This window comes from Staurois parvus, unplaced genomic scaffold (genome assembly GCF_062004578.1).
Source record: "Staurois parvus isolate SC_StPar_1 unplaced genomic scaffold, SC_StPar_1.0 ptg002105l, whole genome shotgun sequence".
Taxonomy (NCBI): domain Eukaryota; kingdom Metazoa; phylum Chordata; class Amphibia; order Anura; family Ranidae; genus Staurois; species Staurois parvus.
The window spans coordinates 185,001-205,293 of NW_028319901.1; the positions used below are offsets into that span (position 1 = coordinate 185,001).

A 20,293-nucleotide genomic window follows, 5' to 3' on the forward strand; every position below is an offset into this window, starting at 1 on the left:
AAAAAAAAAATAAAACAGAATCTGAAAGAAGAGCATGAAAATGCCGAGGTCACTACCAAGTGAGTAGGATTATACGTGTAATAATCAATTCTGTTTGCAAGCATTTGGAGGCCCTGATTCAACCCCTTTCTGCAACATGGTCAATATTTTGTAAAGCTCTGTAGGCACTATATAAAGCTGTATAATAATAGCAGAAATAATAATAATAATAATAATAATAAATAAATAAATGAATAATTTAAAAAATTATAAGAAAAGAATAATCCAAAAAATAATAATACCCAAAAAATAAAGCCGAAAAGGAAATAATAACAGTAATAAATTAAACACAAAATTATACAATAATAATATTTTTTTTTTTAGGTGAAAAGCAACAACGCCTCGGCTTTTCCACTGACGATTACTCAGCAGCAGAACCAGGAGTTTCCATTTAAAGTAGACCTGTCACCTCCCTAACATTCAATAGCTGACATAAGGCCTTAAAAGCACATTATTGGAATTATTCAATCTTTTGCTGTGTATTTGTGGCCACTTCCTGTCCTCTTCATTTAGATGGAACTCCAACTGAAACAGGTGTCCCCCAGTGGAAGATTTCCCTTCTATTCCTGTTCCAGTGACTACTCCAAATTTTTGATTTCCAGTCACTTTTAGTCGCAGCGACAGTAATCACCAAGACATGTTGAGAGGGCGAATCTCCTAATGGGGTAACCCCTCACCACCAAAATGTTATGCAAATATGTTTCACATCCAAACTAGAACCCCTGCCCATATAGAAGAAAAATATATTTGAAAAACATATTTTAAAATATTTATCACAAATACATTGACATATATATGAAATGCTACAATTTTGGCCGAATTCAATATATTTCAAAATATATTTATATAAATTTTAAAAAATATATATTTTTAAGAATATTTTTCATATATTTTGTAATATATAAAAAACAAATATGTATACTATATTATTATTATTATTATTATACAGGATTTATATATTATTATTATACAGGATTTATTTATTATTATTATACAGGATTTATATATTATTATTATTATACAGGATTTATATATATATTATTATACAGGATTTATATATTATTATTATTATTATTATACAGGATTTATATATTATTATTATACAGGATTTATATATTATTATTATTATACAGGATTTATATATTATTATTATACAGGATTTATATATTATTATTATTATACAGGATTTATATATATATTATTATACAGGATTTATATATATATTATTATACAGGATTTATGGCGCCAACAGTTTGCTCAGCGCTTTACAATATAACGGGAGACAATACAGCAACAATACAGTTCAATACAAGAGGGTTAGGAGGTCCCTGATCTTGGGAGCTTACTATCTAGGAGTACATGTTGAAATGTGTTTTTATTACAAAATATATGAAACATATTTTTATATTTAATATATTTTTTTAAAATATATTCTTCAGATTTTTTTTAACATATAAAAAAGTAATTTTAACATATATTTTTACATATATTTGTAAATGCATTCCAAAAGTGTAGATCTGTATTTTTAAAGACACAGTATATTTGAAATGTATTTTTAAAAATATTTTTTCATACATTTCATAATAAAAACTAGTAGTAAAAAATTTCAACATACAGTATCTATATATATATATATTTATTTATTTATATTTATTAATTTATTGAAATATATTTTGAAATATATTTCAAATATATTTTTCTTTAATATTTAATATATTTTTTAAAAATATATTCTTCAGATTTTTTTAACATATAAAAAAGTAATTTTAACTTATATTTTTACATACATTTGTAAACGCATTCCAAAAATGTAGATTTGTATTGTATTAAAGACACAGTATATTTGAAATGTATTTTTAAAAATATTTTTTCATACATTTCGTAATAAAAACTAGTAGTAAAAAAATTCAACATATAGTATATATATATATATATATATATATATATATATATATATATATATATTTATTTATTTATTTATTGATATATATTTTGAAATATATTGAGTACGGCCAAAATTGTAGCATTTCAAAAATATGGCAATATATTTGAGAAGAATATTTTTAAAATATATTTCAAATATATTTTTCTTTAATATTTAATATATTTTTTAAAAATATATTCTTCAGATTTTTTTAACATATAAAAAAGTAATTTTAACTTATATTTTTACATACATTTGTAAACGCATTCCAAAAATGTAGATTTGTATTTTTAAAGACATACAGTATTTTTGAAATGTATTTTTAAAAATATTTTTCATATATTTTATAATAAAAACGCATTTCAACATGCAGTATGTGTATGTATATATATATACATATGAAATATATTGAATATGGCCAAAATTGTAACATTTCAAAAATATGGCAATATATTTGAGAAGAATATTTTTAAAATATATTTCAAATATATTTTTCTTCCATGTGGGAAGTCACACATCAATATAGATGAGGATCCGACTCGGAGGCGACTTCCATTGACTAACATGAGATTTCACATGTCCTGCGACGTGGATTCTAACAAGTCAGATCCCAAGCCGCAGCAGTGTGAACCGAGCCTGATTGTACAGAGATTGTATGGTGTATGGCCCAGCCTTTGCAAACGCCCGTTTTTTTCCACACATCAGCAAATCCACCGGTAATCTCGGTTCATACGAGGTGGGCGAGGGTTACAGTACGCGTCCGGTGGAAGAGGCTCGGGAAGCTCAGTAAGCGGCACATACTGTACTGAAACATGACACGCAGCGAACCTGTCTCCTGCCAGCGCTGGGAATTCGGTTTTTGTAACCTTAGATCCCGCGCTATTTTTACCGCCCCCTCCGGAATGCCAAATATCGGTGGAGCGCCAATTTCATCATGCTATATAATCTATATATACAACGTATCCTTCTGCCCTGATTGCATGTATATAGACTCGCAGACGGTAAGCTCATTTATGCGGAAGATCCGCAAGCCCCTCCCACCACAAACGCACATCAATATACCCGATCGATGCAAATAAATCGGTTCGATTTATCTGGACGAATCTGCCAAGAATCAAGAAAAAAAATGAAGCGAGACCTTATATATATATATAGCAAAAAAAAATTCCTAACCCATCTCTTTATGTGTTTTTTTAATTACTGCCTATGTCCCCATTTCAGAATTCACCTTCACTTCCTGTTCTGTCTGCCACCAGTCACCTGGCCATGAAGTGAGGGCAAATCACCCTCCTGGGGTCACAGGCAGCAAAAAAAAATTCCTAACCCATCTCTTTATGTATTTTTTAAATGACTGCCTATGTCCCCATTTCAGAATTCACCTTCAATTCCTGTTCTGACAGGAAATGAAGAGACTTTCTTTCACTTCCTGTTCTGTCTGCTTCCGGTCACCTGGACAGGAAGTGAGGGCAAATCAGCCTCGTGGGGTCACAGGCAGCGAAAAAAAAAATTCCTAACCCATCTCCTTATGTATTTTTTAAATGACTGCCTATGTCCCCATTTCAGAATTCACCTTCACTTCCTGTTCTGACAGGAAATGAAGAGACTTTCCTTCACTTCCCGTTCTGTCTGCTTCCGGTCACCTGGACAGGAAGTGAGGGCAAATCACCCTCGTGGGGTCACAGGCAGCAAAAAAAAAATTCCTAACCCATCTCCTTATGTATTTTCTAAATGACTGCCTATGTCCCCATTTGAGAATTCACCTTCACTTCCTGTTCTGACAGGAAATGAAGAGACTTTCCTTCACTTCCCATTCTGTCTGCCACCGGTCACCTGGACAGGAAGTGAGGGAAAATCACCCTCCTGGGGTCACAGGCAGCAAAAAAAAAAATTCCTAACCCATCTCTTTATGTATTTTTTAAATGACTACCTATGTCCCCATTTGAGAATTCACCTTCACTTCCTGTTCTGTCTGTTTCCAGTCACCTGGACAGGAAGTGAGGGCAAATCACCCCTGTGGGGATCACAGGCAGCAAAAAAATCTGCCACTGGTCACCTGCACAGGAAGTGAGGGCAAATCACCCCCGTGGGATCACAGGCAGCAAAAAAAAAAATTCCTAACCCATCTCTTTATGTATTTTTTGAACGACTGCCTATGTCCCCATTTCACAATTCACCTTCACTTCCTGTTCTGACAGGAAATGAAGAGACTTTCGTTCACTTCCCATTCTGTCTGCCACCGGTCACCTGGACAGGAAGTGAGGGCAAATCACCCTCGCTGGGCCACAGGCAGCACAAAAAAAAAAATTCCTAACCCATCTCTTTATGTATTTTTGAAATGACTGCCTATGTCCCCATTTGAGGATTCACCTTCACTTCCTGTTCTGACAGTAAGTGAAGAGACTTTCCTTCACTTCCCGTTCTGTCTGACAATCCAAAAAGACAAAACACGGGGAGATTCGTCCTCACTTCCTGTTCTGTATTAAAGCGAAACTCCATTTTTTTTACATTTTTACTGATCTTTAGCCCTTCTACCTCCAAAGTAAACATCTTATTTACCTTCTCCCCGCTCCCGTGATGTCCCTTTTTCGGTCAAGGGTTGGCAATCCTCTTGGTGGGAGGACGGTCATATCATTCTGGTCATTTCCTTTGAGCCCGGCTTGTGGCTTACACATCCCCTAGGGGGCGCTGTCATTATGCAGGCTAGGCTCATACTACATTACGTGAATGCCACTCTGTCCTGGAAGGATGTCCACCCCGCCGATGCCAAGGAAACTGCCTTGAGTTTTGCTGAAACCCATCAAAGGAACAGAAAGTGGGGAGAAATGTCCCGAATTCTGGATATCACCAGCAGATCATATGATTAGTCAGAGTCTTCTATGGGTCACCCATATTCTAGGTCCTTCATGAGGCAACATCAATGTAATAACCGGCTCTGATGAAGCATACAATGTTCTGGTGATATCTAAGGAGGCCACATCTTTGCAGCTTTTACGAGGCCTAGTCCGACTGGAGTGCACCACGTTTTCCTTAGTATATGCCATGCTTGGACACAGATGGCAGTCGAAAAAAATTGATCGAGGTTCTTACCACCTACCACTCTATCCAAACGTTTTTGGAAATTTGGGCTTTACGTTCCTGAAGGATCCCAACTTTCACCATGAGGAGAAACCATCAGAAGTTCCAAAGATGAGTAGAAGTCCCCTCCTACGTATAGAATATACTTTATGGTCTACATCAGCCTTTCTCAACCTTTTCACCATTGAGGAACCACTTTCCCCCTGCTCTATACCAGAGGCATCCCTAGGGTTGGTGTCACCCGGTGCAGTAACATGTATATGCCATGCTTGGACACAGATGGCAGTAAAAAAAAATTGATCGAGGTTCTTACCACCTACCACTCTATCCAAACTTTTTTGGAAATTTGGGCTTCACGTTCCTGAAGGATCCCAACTTTCACCATGAGGAGAAACCATCAGAAGTTCCAAAGATGAGTAGAAGTCCCCTCCTATGTATAGAATATACTTTGTATGGTCTACAGCAGCCTTTCTCAACCTTTTCACCATTGAGGAACCTCTTTCCCCCTGCTCTATACCAGGGGCGTCCCTAGGGTTGGTGTCACCCGGTGCAGTAACACGTGGTGTCACCCTTCCAGAGAGGAAGGAGCTGTGCCGGTGTAGCGGTGAACTGGGTATCCCTTGAAGATATGTATCCTCTGTGCTGGCTTCAGGTCAAAGAAGACGAGCAGAGCACAGAGCCGGCGATCAGCTTTTTCGGCCTGAAACCGGCACATGCGCAGTTGCTTCAGGGGAATACTCATTTTACCACTAAACCGGGGCGGGGGCAGCTGTCACTGTGCTGGCATCCTGCTCCTGTGATGGTGTCACCCGGTGCGGCCTGCACCCCCCTAGGGACGCCGCTGCTCTATACACTCACCGGCAACTTTATTAGGTACACCTCTTTCGGCAACTTGGCAACACAAATTGCTAATCAGCCAACCACATGGCAGCAACTCAACGCATTTAGGCATCTAGATGTGGTGAGGACGACTGAAATTCAAACCGAGCATCAGAATGGGGATTGAAGTGACTTTGAACATGGCATGGTTGTTGGTGCCAGACGGGCTGGTCTGAGTATTTCAAAAACTGCTGATCTACTGGGATTTTCACGCACAACCATCTCTAAGGGAATGGTCTAAGAAGGAGAAAATATCCAGTGAGCTGCAGTTGTGTGGAGGAAAATGCCTTCTTGATGTCACAGGTCAATGGGCAGGTTTAAGAGGATGGAAGGGCAACAGTAACTCATGTTAATATGGACCAAAATCTCTGCAGAATGTTTCCAACAATGAAGAATTAAGGCAGTTCTGAAGGCAAAAGGAGGTCTAACCCGGTACTAGCAAGGTGGACCTAATAAAGTGGCCGGTGAGTGTCTTCCGTGATGATAATAAAACCAAACAAGTAATACATTGAAAATGCTAGGGACCCCCTACTTTGGTGGTTACTGTAGGAAAGAGTGTTGTCTCTTCAAGGAACCCCTAACAACCTCTGGAGGAACCCCGGTTGAGAAGCCCTGGTCTGTAGGTTGGTAAACATGAACACAAGACGAGTTAAAGAAAAAAAGGTGAAATCATCAGTATGGAGCATAAGACTTCTCGCCATGGCAAAAGATCCAAACTGTGAGCCAAAGCATGGAGATCTTACAGCAGATCCACGGAGAATTCACTTGGTGAATCAAGTCTTGGAGCTAAGGTCAAACGTTTCAAATTCTGTGAAAGATCTGGAGGACTGAGAATAGCTTGTACCACCACCATTCCGAGTTCTGAATGTGGACAAGTAAATCCCTGAAGCCACTTTTACTGGGTCAGGCGACCATATTAGCATTCCTTATGTATGTTAAGGGCTAATAAGCAAGTGACAATGAATAATGGCCTTTGGAAAGTTCAGCAAGATGCAGTGGATGACCAGACTTTTCCTATGCTCATGAAATTTAAACTGGGACCCAGTAGAGTAAGGTGCCATATAACCAACCAGAACTTTTTTGGGTTGTGAGAGGAATTCTATACATGGAATGTACATCAATGGGGTCCCTAGCAAAAATCAGAATTGGTACTCCCATCATGACAATGCTAAAGCAATAGCCACCGACTCGGCATGCAACCCAACATCCTTCCTATTATGTCTATCTCTAAGTCAGCCTTCTGCTTCCCGTGAATCTAGTATATAGCAGTACTTGAGGACAACCCTGAGAAAATGTATATTAATCTATGGCCCGGGGTCTCAAAACTGTGGCCCGGGGTCAGATGCGGACCTTGCTTTTAGCCAGCCTTTGGGACACTATTTCATCCATTGAAGCCAACAATGGGGCATAATTTTTTCCATTGACACCAAAGAAGGGGCTCAATTTCTCCCAAGGACACCAATTACGGGGCAAAATTTCTCCCAATGATGCCAACTATGGGGCACATTCCGCACATTGACACCAAAGAAAGGGGAATGGTTTATTTCCACTGATGTCGGGACCTTTTCTACTCCCAGTGGCCACAGTCTGGGACCTCAAAGTCTGAAGGACAGTAAACTGGGATGGATGTTCTCCAAAATATGGTTCAAGAAATGCAACTTGTGTAGAAGACAAATATTAGCTAGGGGAATAGGTATTATCGTTGGGATTAGGTATTATCGTTGGGATTAGGTAGGTCTATGGCAGGAAACTAAAGCTTGGAGATTCCACCAGTCCAAGGCAGATCCTGCAATAATTCTAAGAGGTATAAACATTTAATCTAGAACAGGGACAGACTGACAACTCATGGGGCCCCCGGGCAATAAGGGATCATGGGGCCCCTGTGTCCTTGCCCACACTCATAGCACACCCAAAAAAGCCTATAAAAGGTACCAGAGGCATTTCATGGGGCCCCCTACTGACCCCGGGCCCTCGGGCAGTGCCCAAGTGCTCGAATGGTCAGTCCGCCCCTGATCTAGAACATAATCAAGGAAATCTTCTGTTTGGCATTTTGAAGGACCATCAAAGATAAATTATAACACAGAAGATGTTAAAATGGTTAAAAAAGTTGACTGGATTGGGAGATGGATAAAACAAAGGCCGTATTATGGGTAGATATTTCCATGACTTGCTGTCCAGTTATCTGCTATGATCTTGTTTAGTAGGTCACTGACCCAGGATAAGTCAATGAAATGCAAACCCCTCCAAGCTTGATGCAGTTGGCTGGTGTCCCCTTGGTGGTCAACTCCTAATTCAACAAAGTCACCCAAACAATGCAAATTTCCATCAAAAAGTATAAACATGAAACGAAAAATGGGAATCAAACCCCCCAAAAAAAGAATAATTGAGTTGTAATGGAAGAGTAGGCACTTGGGAAAACCAGAGCAATGTCAACTTGGAAGTCCACCTAGGGCCTTCAAAAGAAGCCCAGGCAGGAAGTTTGTTATTCCTTTGGTACATCTGTCGGACAATTCTCCTAGCTAAAGCACTACAGTGATCCATAAATCAGTCATTGAAGACCCTGTCCAACTGTATGTGAGACTTTACTCATTGGTGAGTATCAGACCTAACGTGGACCTTTCATCAGATATATACGTCTTTGTGAAGCCATCATCTAGGGTCACCATGTCAGATGCATGATATATTATTTATTTCAGAGGTCCACCTCCTTCCCCCACTTCCTACTTTGAAGTCTCGCTGCTACGTTCTCTGTAATGTAGAACAAATACAAATTCAGAAGGACTCGCCAAGAGAGGTTGCGAGGTACGGCTGGAGCTGGGATCTCCAAGATCTCCAAGACAGAGATCTCACCTTTGAAGCCCATGAGATAGTGGATCTCCTAGAACCCACCAAAAGCTTGGCTTGGACTGACCATTAAGACCTGTTGGGTCATCAAGGCCATTTTTGGACAAGAAGACTAGTTTACTTTAGGCAAATGGTTTTAAAGGCTCAATCCACCCTACAGTGATATTTTAGTTATAGATGGAACCAGGCGAGCTAAGTGAGCTCCCGGCTTCTTGTATGCCTTAGGAACTTCAACAGTGAGATCTCCCGACCATAATTCCTGGCTCTGCTCCTATCATTCTGGGAGTTTTGGGTGTTCCCACCCATCTTGGTGTGCTCCTTCTCTTTTATTCTCTGTAATGTATTGGGCAGAGCGGGTGTGCAGACCCGGGAACTCAGCACAGGGATGGTGGGAACCCCTCATAATGGGAACAGCGGGTGTACAGACCCAGAACTCAGCACAGGGATGGTGGGAACCCCTCATAATGGGCACAGCGGGTGTGCAGACCCGGGAACTCAGCACAGGGATGGTGGGAACCCCTCATAATGGGAACAGCGGGTGTACAGACCCGGGAACTAAGCACAGAGATGGTGGGAACCCCTCATAATGGGCACAGCGGGTGTACAGACCCGGGAACTCAGCACAGGGATGGCGGGAACCCCTCATAATGGGCACAGCGGGTGTACAGACCCGGGAACTCAGCACAGGGATGGCGGGAACCCCTCATAATGGGCACAGCGGGTGTACAGACCCGGGAACTCAGCACAGGGATGGCGGGAAATCCTCATAATGGGCACAGCAGGTGTACGGACCCAGGAACTCAGTGCAGGGATGGTGGGAACCCCTCATAATGGGCACAGCGGGTATACAGACCCGGGAACTCAGCACAGGGATGGTGGGAACCCCTCATAATGGGCACAGCGGGTGTACAGACCCTGAAACTCAGCACAGGGATGGCGGGAACCCCTCATAATGGGCACAGCGGGTGTACAGACCCGGGAACTCAGCACAGGGATGGCGGGAACCCCTCATAATGGGCACAGCGGGTGTACAGACCCGGGAACTCAGCACAGGGATGGTGGGAACCCCTCATAATGGGCACAGAGATTTCATATATAGATTCCTTCAAAGACAGAAGAGGCAATTGGTTGATGTAACTCTCCAGTACCCACCAAACACTGACAGCTTTGAGTGGACACACCCTTTAAATCAGCAATTCTATTTTTGCCAGAACATATTTATAGCGATGAGTCTATGTGGGGCTGAAATCGCCGATTGAACACGTCAGGGTTCAAGCTAATTTAGGGATATCCTAAAAAAAAAAAAATGTGCCCATTTAGTCCTTTAAACGGCAGCTGTAACACTAACCAATCTGCTGCGTCGACTCAGCACAAATCTCAGATTTTTTTGCGGATAGCTGAGCTGTGATTGGTGGGAACACTTGCCCACGTTCAACCCTTCCATCCAATCCCTACCTAGCCTGCTGGAATGTTCCAAATTGCAAAAACATATGGCGGGGAGGAGGAGCCTCAGGAGAAAAAAAAAAAGATGTTTGCCTAAGCAAAGCAGAAGTTAAACTGACAGCGCTCCCGGAACAGAGCACAGGCGCGGTGGGAGGGGCTTATAAAAAAAGCAGGCAGACAGGAAAAGCCCTGACAGATGTCAACTATTGGAACAAGTGTAAGAATGTAAAAACTAATGCGATGTACCAGGGGTGGGCGACTGCGGCCCTTTAGCTGTTGGTGAACTACAAGTCCCATGAGGCATTGCAAAACTGACAGTTACAAGCATGACTCCCAAAGGCAGAGGCATGATGGGACTTGTAGTTCACCAACAGCTGGAGGGCCGCAGTTGCCCACCCCTGCTATATACTATAATATAGGTCATAGAATATATAATGGTGTAACGTCGTATAATACAGAACAATGTAACAATGTAACACGAAGCAATATAATGCGATATTTCATCTGGCGACCGGCGCTCCGTTCATATGCTGAAATACTTGTATGCAATATCAGGGCCTGAACCCCCTCCCCCACACATAAGTCATATATGTTATATATATATATATACTGCATGTTGAAATGTGTTTTTATTACAAAATATATGCAAAAATATTTTTAAAAAAACATTTCACATATACTTTATGTCTTTAAAAATACAGATCTACATTTTTGGAATGCATTTACAAGTATATGTAAAAAATATATGTGAAAATGACTTTTTTTATATGTTAAAAAAAATCTGAAGAATAAATATTAAAAAATTATATTTAATAATAAAAATATTTTTCATATATTTTGTAATAAAAACGCATTTCAACATATAATATATATATATATATATATATATATATATATTCGTTTTTTATACATAAAAATGTGTATATATATATATATATATATAAATATATACACACACACATATATGTATATTATATGTAACTTTCGAGATTTCTTTTAAACATATTTGCCATATTTGACAATTATTTAAATGCATTTATGTACTTTTAGGCAACAGTTTTAAAGGAGTTCCCACCAGGAACTTTATTAGTTTGTACACATCCTCTTGTAACTTTTTTTGTAATAAAAAAAATATACAAAAAATAAATAAATAATACAAATAAATAAATAAATATTAATTAAAAAAAAAAAATTATATATATATATAGATATATATAGATAGATAGATAGATACATATAATATATATATAGATAGATAGATATATCTATATATATATATCTATATATATATATATATATCCATATATATATATATATATATACACACACATATATATAGATATATATATGTATATATATATATATATATATTTTTATATGTACTTTTAGGCAACATTTTGAAAGGGGTTCCCACCAGGAACTTTATTAGTTTGTACACATCCTCTTGTAACTTTTTTTTTGTAATAAAAAAAAATATAATAATAATAAAAATAAATAAATAACAAAATAAATAACAAAAAATAAAAATTAAAAAAAATATATATATATATATATGTTTAATTTTTATATATATATATATATATATATATATATTTATATATAATGCTTCGTTCTGTTCTTTTTAGCTGAATTATGGCACACCTACGACACGACAGTGGGAGGGGACACAAAGCAGCCCATTTGACTCAACTGTACCCAACATAGAATGGACAGCTGCATTGTAACCGGGTCAAAACAAAGACAAGCCGCACTGGGTATTATTATTACGTAACAAAAAAACAGGGACAGAAGGAAGCTATAGATAAAGTTGGATCCAGGGGCAAACTGACAACTCATGGGGCCCCCAGACAATAAGGGATCATGGGGCCCCTGTGTCCTCCCACACTCAAACCACACACAAAAAAGCCTATGAAAGGTACCAGGGGCATCTCATGGGGCCCCCTACTGACCCAGGGCCCTCGGGCAGTGCCCGAGTTCCCGAATTGTCAGTCCGCCCCTGGTTGGATCCAGGGGCGGACTGACCATTTGGAAACTCGGGCACTGCCCGAGGGCCCGGGGTCAGTAGGGGGCCCCATGAGATGCCCCTGGTACCTTTTTCATAGGCTTTTTTGAGTTTGGGCAAGGACACAGGGGCCCCATGATCCCCTATTGCCCGGGGGCCCCATGAGTTGTCAGTCCGCCCCTGGTTGGATCACTAATAAAAGTTACAGGAGGGCGTGCACAATCCATCTAATTAAACTTATCTGTAGTAGGTGGACAATCCCTTTAATTGGGGGTCCGTCCGGGATAGAGTATAGTAAGTTGTGATGCCTTTCAGTGGAGCAGTGCAGAAGAAGTTTTGAGAATGTGGACTTCCTTTTTGTGACCCACTAATATGTACCCAAACCCGTGTTTTTTGCCGCAATCTATCTACAAGGTAGGAATAATGTCTTCTCATGCCTCTTTGTACCTCCAGAATGAGCTCTTCCATTTCGAACTGCCTTTGGGAGGCTTTGTCATCCTCAATAGGTTCATGGTAGAGTAACGCCAAGATGTCGAACTTCTTCAGGGCAGCCTTGTAGTTCTTCAGGCTGATGTGGATGACCCTGTCCTCTCCGTCGTACTCTGGAAAGTCAAGCCCGTCCTCGCCCCTGGCACCCAGGTTGGCCAGGGAGAGGCACAGAGCTGCAAGAACCAGCCACGGCCCCTTCATCCTCTCGCTACGTTCCAACGAGTCAACAGGTCCACCAATTCCGGTCCCAATTTAAAGTCAACGTGGGGGGGAGGAATGTGGGAGGATAAAAAACGAAAATCCCCTCTCCGCCCCTACAGGTAAAGGCTTGGTGTTGGGTGGACAGGTAGCTCCTTCAGCTGTCCCTCTGGGGAGGCAGCTTCACTCTTACTCAGAGGGGGGAATCAGGCGACGGTCTCCCTGAGCTGATGGAGACGGAGGCGAGAGTCTGGGGACGACTGGTGGTCACCTTTCCAGGGCGCTCAGACTGAAAAGCAAAGAGAGAACTTGAAACCCAGGCCATAAAAGAAGATGAGGGGGCTGGATAGGAGGAGGTCAGCGAGGTGGGAGGGACACCCTATCCTGACAGCTTGGACCCTCATCCCCTGCCCTCCCTCCTTCTATTCCCCTGTCTATATATGTCTACATGAGATCTTGCTCCTAATATACTCTTCAAGTCCTCAAGTATCCTGTTGGCACTGCGACCACACAGAGACCAGCAGCTTGAGCACTTGCTGTGTCCACAGGTGTCTACAAGTTCCTTCAATAAGGCAAGAGACCGAGGTGCAACCTACTAGTGAGCATATCCCTAATCCAACCAGGGGAGGACTGACAACTCATGGGGGCCCCGGGCAATAGGGGATCATGGGGCCCCTGTGTCCTTGCCTAAACTCAAAAAAGCCTATGAAAAAGGTACCAGGGGCTTCTCATGAGGCTCCTACTGACCCAGGGCCTTCGGGCAGTGCCCAAGTTACCAAATGGTCAGTCCGCCCCTGAATCCGACCAGAAAACTGAAATCAGATTAGTCGCTCCAGGTTTTTAACCGAACACGCCTGGTTTGATGTCCCATGTTACTTAAAGGATTCCACCCAAAAGTAATGTTTAGGTCACTTATGGGCTTCTTATACGTCACAGATACCCCAACAGAGAGATCTTCCTCCCTCTCGAGAACTTGAGAGTTTTGGGTGTCCTCTCCAACCTTTGTGTGTTCCTGCTTCTTTTATCACATTCTACTTTATATAAATGTTCAACAAATTGATCAGGGATGGTGGAAACATTTCATAATGGACTCAACAGGTGTGATGACCTGGGAACTTAGTGAATGGATGGTGGTAACCCTTCATAATGGGCACAGCAGGTGTACAGACCCAGGAACTCATCTCAGGGACCACGCAAACATCTCTTAATGGTCACAGTAGGTTTGCAGACCTTGAAATCTGTCACAGGGATGGAGGGAACCCCTCATAATGGGTGTACAGACCCAGAAACTCAGTTCTGAGATGGTGGGAATGATTGATAATAGACACAGTAAGGGTACAGTCCTGGTAATACAACACAGAGATGGTAGGGATCCCTCATAATGGGCACAACAGGTGTACAGACCCGGGAACACAGCACAGGGATCATGGGAGCCCCTCATAATGAGCACAGCAGGTGTACAGACCCGGGAACTCAGCTCAGGGATGGTGGGAACCCCTCATAATGGGCACAACAGGTGTACAGACCTGAACTCATCAGAGGGATGGTCGGATCCATTCATAAAGGACACTGCAGATCTGTGAGGACACAATGGCCCCATGATCCTCTATTGCCCAGGGGTTCCATGAGTTGTCAGTGTGCCCCTAGTGGGAACCCTTCATAATGGGTACAGGAGGGGAACAGACCTGGGAACTCAGTACAATAATTGTGGGAAGCGCTCATAATGGGTACAGCAGGTGTACAGACCTGGGAACTCAGTACAGAGATGGTGGGAACCCCTCATAATGGGCACAGCAGGTGTACAGACCCAGGAACTCAGCACAGGGATGGTGGGAACCCCTCATAATGGGCACAGCAGGTGTACAGACCCAGGAACTCAGCACAGGGACAGTGAGAACCCATCATAACGGGCACAGCGGGAGTGCAGACCAGAGAACTCAGTACAGGAATGGTGGGAACCCCTCATAATTGGCACAGCATGTGAACAGACCTGAGAACTCAGTACAGGGATGGTGGGAACCCCTCATAATGGGCACAGCTGGTGTACAGACCCGGAACTCAGCACAGAAATCCCAACAATAGTGGGTCTGGTAGCTCTGAGTGAAATGCTCTCATAATGGCTGATTCTAGGTTGGGGGTTACCAAAATTTCCAAAGAATTTCCAACCTCTGTCTGAAATGGTCAGAATCTTCCTTTGGTTCTAAATTCTTAGAATGAGAGTGAAGAACGTTGGTGTTGCTTTCATCAGCAGAAGAAAAGTTGGGCTACTGCAGGGGCGGACTGACAACTCATGGGGCCTCCGGGCAATAGGGGATCATGGGGCCCCTGTGTCCTTGCTCACACCCAAAAAAGCCTATGAAAAAGCCAATGAAAGGCACCAGGGGCATCTCATGGGGCCCCCTACTGACCCTGGGCCCTCGGGCAGTGCCCAAGTGCTCAAATGGTCAGTCCGCTCCTGGACTACCATCTCATTTGTTTTAAATTCACCTGTTTAGAGCCCGGGATGGATTGGAGGTTCGTCTTCCTCTCCATGTTTGGCCGAAGTGCAGAAACCAGAAAACGTCCCAGCTTTTTTAATTTTTTTCCTGGAGGGACAACAGGAAGTGAAGGAAATCCCCCCCCCCCCCATGGTTGTCACCAGAAGAGGTGTCCCTACTGGAGGACAATTCATCACTTCTGTTCGATAAACCAGTGTTTCTTAACCCCCAGGGTGCTGTGAGCATGGAACCCGGTTTGCCCTGGTCAGCTATGGTGGGGTTGGCCAGCAGAATCATGTTGTGCGGACTGTGTGATGGGGGAACTCTGTAGTGATGGGGGGAGGGAACTCATGTATAGGAGACCTTTGATGTATGGGGGAAGCTCTGATGTGATGGGGTGGCTCTGAAATAAGGGCTGCCTCTGATCTGATTGGGAAGGCCTCTGATATGATAGATGACCTCTGATGTAAAGGGGGATGGGATGCCTATTATGTAAAGGGGTGACTCTGACGTGAAGGGGGGACTCTGATGTGATAAGAGGGATCTTCAACATGATGAGGGACATCTGATGTGATGGGAGGGATCTTCAACATGATGTGGGACCACTGATGTGATGGGAGAGATCTTCAACATGATGAGGGACATCTGATGTGATGGGAGGGATCTTCAACATGATGAGGGACCTCTGATGTGATGGGAGGGATCTTCAACATGATGAGGGACCTCTGATGTGATGGGAGGGATCTTCAACATGATGAGGGACCTCTGATGTGATGGGAGGGATCTTCAACATGATGAGGAACCTCTGATGTGATGGGAGGGATCTTCAACATGATGAGGGACCTCTGATGTGATGGGAGGGATCTTCAACATGATGAGGGACCTCTGATGTGATGGGAGGGATCTTCAACATGATGAGGGACCTCTGATGTGATGGGAGAGATCTTCAACATGATGAGGGACCTCTGATGTGATGGGAGGGATCTTCAACATGATGAGGGACCTCTGATGTGAAGGGTGACTCTGATGTAATAGGAAGGCTCTGGTGTGGTGTAGGGGACTCATCTATAGGGGACCTTTGATATATGGGGTGACACTGATGTAATGTAGAGCGCTCAAGTATATGGAAGCCACTGATGGATAAGGGGTGTCTCTGATGTGACGTGGGGACTTTGATGCAATGGGAGGGATCTTCAAAATGATGAGGGACATCTGATGCGATGGGAGGGATCTTCAAAATGATGAGGGACATCTGATGGGTTGGGAGGGATCTTCAACATGATGAGGGACCTCTGATGTGTTGGGAGGGATCTTTAACATGATGAGGGACCTCTGATGTGACGGGAGGGATCTTCAACATGATGAGGGACCTCTGATGTGTTGGGAGGGATCTTCAACATGATGAGGGACCTCTGATGTGATGGGAGGGATCTTCAACATGATGAGGGACCTCTGATGTGATGGGAGGGATCTTCAACATGATGAGGGACCTCTGATGTGTTGGGAGGGATCTTTAACATGATGAGGGACCTCTGATGTGACGGGAGGGATCTTCAACATGATGAGGGACCTCTGATGTGTTGGGAGGGATCTTTAACATGATGAGGGACCTCTGATGTGATGGGAGGGATCTTCAACATGATGAGGGACCTCATCATAATGAGGCAGGGTGAACCTCCCTGGTGGGGACATAGATGGCATTAAAAACCTGACCTGACCTTAGTGTCCATCAAAGGGTCCACCTAAAACACTGCAGCTCCATATAGGATAGAAGGCTTGGACTTTACCCTCTTGGCTTCTCCTGAAGTTTTTAGACTTTGGAACCTATTTATGAAAAGAAGACTACTCTACTTACCTAACCCTAGTCCAATCCCTAGTCCTGAAGATAACCCTTGTCCTAACCCTAGTCCAATCCCTAGTCCTGAAGATAACCCTTGTCCTAACCCTAGTCCTGTCCCTACTCCTAACCCTACCCTACTTTTGACCCTACTCTGAACTAAAGCCCTTGTCTTAGCCCTAGTTTTAGCTTTAATACCAGTTCTAACCCTATCCCTAATCTTGACTCTAGTCCTAACTCTAATGTTAGTTCTATATCTAGTCCTAACTCCACCCGTACTTCTTAAGCTGGGCATACGTGGGTAATTTTTTTTCAATCAGTCAACGGACTTATCCAAAAAATATGAAGAGTCCCCAATCCAGACACTGGAGGTAGATAGAGGAATCCTCCCCAGTGTGCTACTGCAGTCTGACAGCGAGAACTCCTCCTCTCTCAGAATACGCTGATCAGTGCTGCAGCCGATTGGACAAATGTTTTCCAACAAGCAAGTTCGTGAGACGACCATCATTAGACTGACTTCTCATGAATGGGAACAGCCATAGAGGGATCGTAATTTGACAGCTCCCTGCTAAACTGGAAGAATTTCAACCCAACTATGGCAGGTTAACCCTAATTATAGTCCTATCTCTAGTCCTAACTTCACCCCTTGAGCTAACCCTAGTCCTAAACCTAACTCTAGTCCTTTCTCTTGCCTAACTATAACCCATGTCCTAACCCTAGCCCTAACTCTGACCCTAGTTCTAACCCTTCCCTACTCCTAACCTAGTCCTAACTATAGCTCTTGCCCTAACCCTAGCCCTAACTCTAACCCTAGTTCTAACCCTACCCTACTCCTGACCCTGGTCCCAACTAACACTCTAGTCCTATCTTCACCCCGTGAGCTAACCCTAGTCCTTTCCCTAGCCTAACTATAACCCATGTCCTAACCCTAGCCCTAACTCTAACCCTAGGTCTAACCCTGCCCTACTCCTGACCCTGGTCCTAACACTCTAGTCCTATCTTCACCACTTGAGCTAACCCTAGTCCTAAACCTAACTTTAGTCCTCTCCGTTGCCTAACTATAACCCGTGTCCTAACCCTAGCCCTAACTGTAACCCTAGTTCTAACCCTGCCCTACTCCTGACCCTGGTCCTAACTAACACTCTAGTCCTATCTTTACCCCTTGAGCTAACCCTAGTCCTAAACCTAACTTTAGTCCTTTCCCTAGCCTAACTATAACCCGTGTCCTAACCCTAGCCCTAACTCTAACCCTAGTTCTAACCCTGCCCTACTCCTGACCCTGGTCCTAACTAACACTCTAGTCCTATCTTTAACCCTTGAGTTAACACTAGTCCTAAACCTAACTTTAGTCCTTTCCCTAGCCTAACTATAACCCGTGTCCTAACCCTAGCCCTAACTCTAACCCTAGTTCTAACCCTGCCCTACTCCTGACCCTAGTCCTAACTATAACCCTTGTCCTAACTCTAGTCCTGACTCCAAGCTTAGTTTTAACACTAACTCTGCTCCCGACCCTAGTCTTAATTATAACCCTTGCCCTAACCCTAGTCCTAACTTTATCCCTATCTCTAATCCTGATCATAGTCTTAAGTCTAAGCTTAGTTCTATTACTAGTCCTAACTCCACCCATAGTTCCAACCCAATCACTAGTCCTAACTTCACCCCTAGAGCTAACCCTAGTTCTACCCCTTGCCTAAGTAAACCCTTGTCCTAACGCTGGTCCTATCGCTAACCTTAGTTCTAACACTACCCTACTCCTGACCCTAGTCCTAACTCTAACCCTACTTCTAACTCTGCCCTACTCCTGACCCTAGTCCTAACTATATCCTTTCTTCTAACTCTATTCCTAACTCCAAGCTTAGTTTTAACGCTAACCCTACTTCTGAGCCTAGTCTTTTCTCTAACCCTAGTTCTATCTCTAGTCCTAACTCCACCCCTAGTTCTAACCCTAACCCTATTCATATCTCCAGTCCTAACTTCAGCCTTTAAGCTAACCCTTATCCCTGGACTTAACTCTACCCCTAGTTCTAACCCTAACTTTGGTCCTTACCCTAGTCTAACTCATACTTCCATCTGACATCAAGCACTGCATAAATTCCCTGGCAGCAGATATGTCAGAGGAAGTAGTGGTAGGTATTGTGTTAGGGAGAAAAAACAACCTAACTAGGGGCGGACTGAAAACTCATGGGGCCCCCGGGCAATAGGGGATCATGGGGCCCCTGTCTCCTCACCCACACTCAAAAAAGCCTATGAAAGGTACTAGGGGCATCTCATGGGGCCCCCTACTGACCTTGGGCCCTCGGGCAGTGCCCGAGTGCACAAATTGTCAGTCCGCCCCTGAACCTAACTATACGCCTAAGTTCCAGCCCTAACTCTAGTCCTAACCCTGGTCGAATCCTTAGACCTAACTCTACCCCTAGTTCAAACCCTAACTCTAGTCCTAACCCTAGTCCTGTCCCTAGATCTAACTCTAGCCCTAGTTCTAACCCTAACTCTAGTCCTAAACCTAGTTGTGTCCCTAGACCTATCTCTACCCCTAGTTCTAACCCTAAATCTAGTCCTAACCCTAAACGAACCCCTAGACCTAACTCTACCCCTAGTTCTAACCCTAACCTTAGTCAAATCCCTAGACCTATCTCTACCCCTAGTTCTAACCCTAACTCTAGTCCTAACCCTAAACGAACCCCTAGACCTAACTCTACCCCTAGTTCTAACCCTAACTCTAGTCCTAAATCTAGTTGTATCCCTAGACCTAACTCTACCCCTAGTTCTAACCCTAACTCTAGTCCTAAATCTAGTTGTATCCCTAGACCTAACTCTACCCCTAGTTCTAACCCTAACTCTAGTCCTAACTCTAACCCTAGTCGTATCCCTAGACCTAACTCTACCCCTAGTTCTAACCCTAACCTAAGTCAAATCCCTAGACCTAACTCTACCCCTAGTTCTAACCCTAACTCTAGTCCTAACCCTAGTCCTGTCCCTAGACCTAACTCTACCCCTAGTTACAACCCTATCCTTAGGCCTAACCTCAGGCTACCCCATGTCTTCATGCCAGTATGACCACATATGTCCCCTGGTGGTGGATACAT

At 43.0% G+C, this 20,293-nt stretch overlaps 1 protein-coding gene across 1 annotated transcript in view; it reads right to left on the minus strand.

The window, feature by feature from the left end:
- Nucleotides 1-13,199, minus strand: part of CASQ1 (calsequestrin 1) — a 119,337-nt gene extending 106,138 nt beyond the window's left edge. The window contains exon 1 of the mRNA XM_089664930.1: nucleotides 12,654-13,199. Coding sequence (XP_089521056.1) covers nucleotides 12,654-12,896 — 243 coding nt within the window. The 5' untranslated portion in view covers nucleotides 12,897-13,199. The remainder of the gene's footprint in view (nucleotides 1-12,653) is intronic.
- Nucleotides 13,200-20,293: the final 7,094 nt, after the last annotated feature.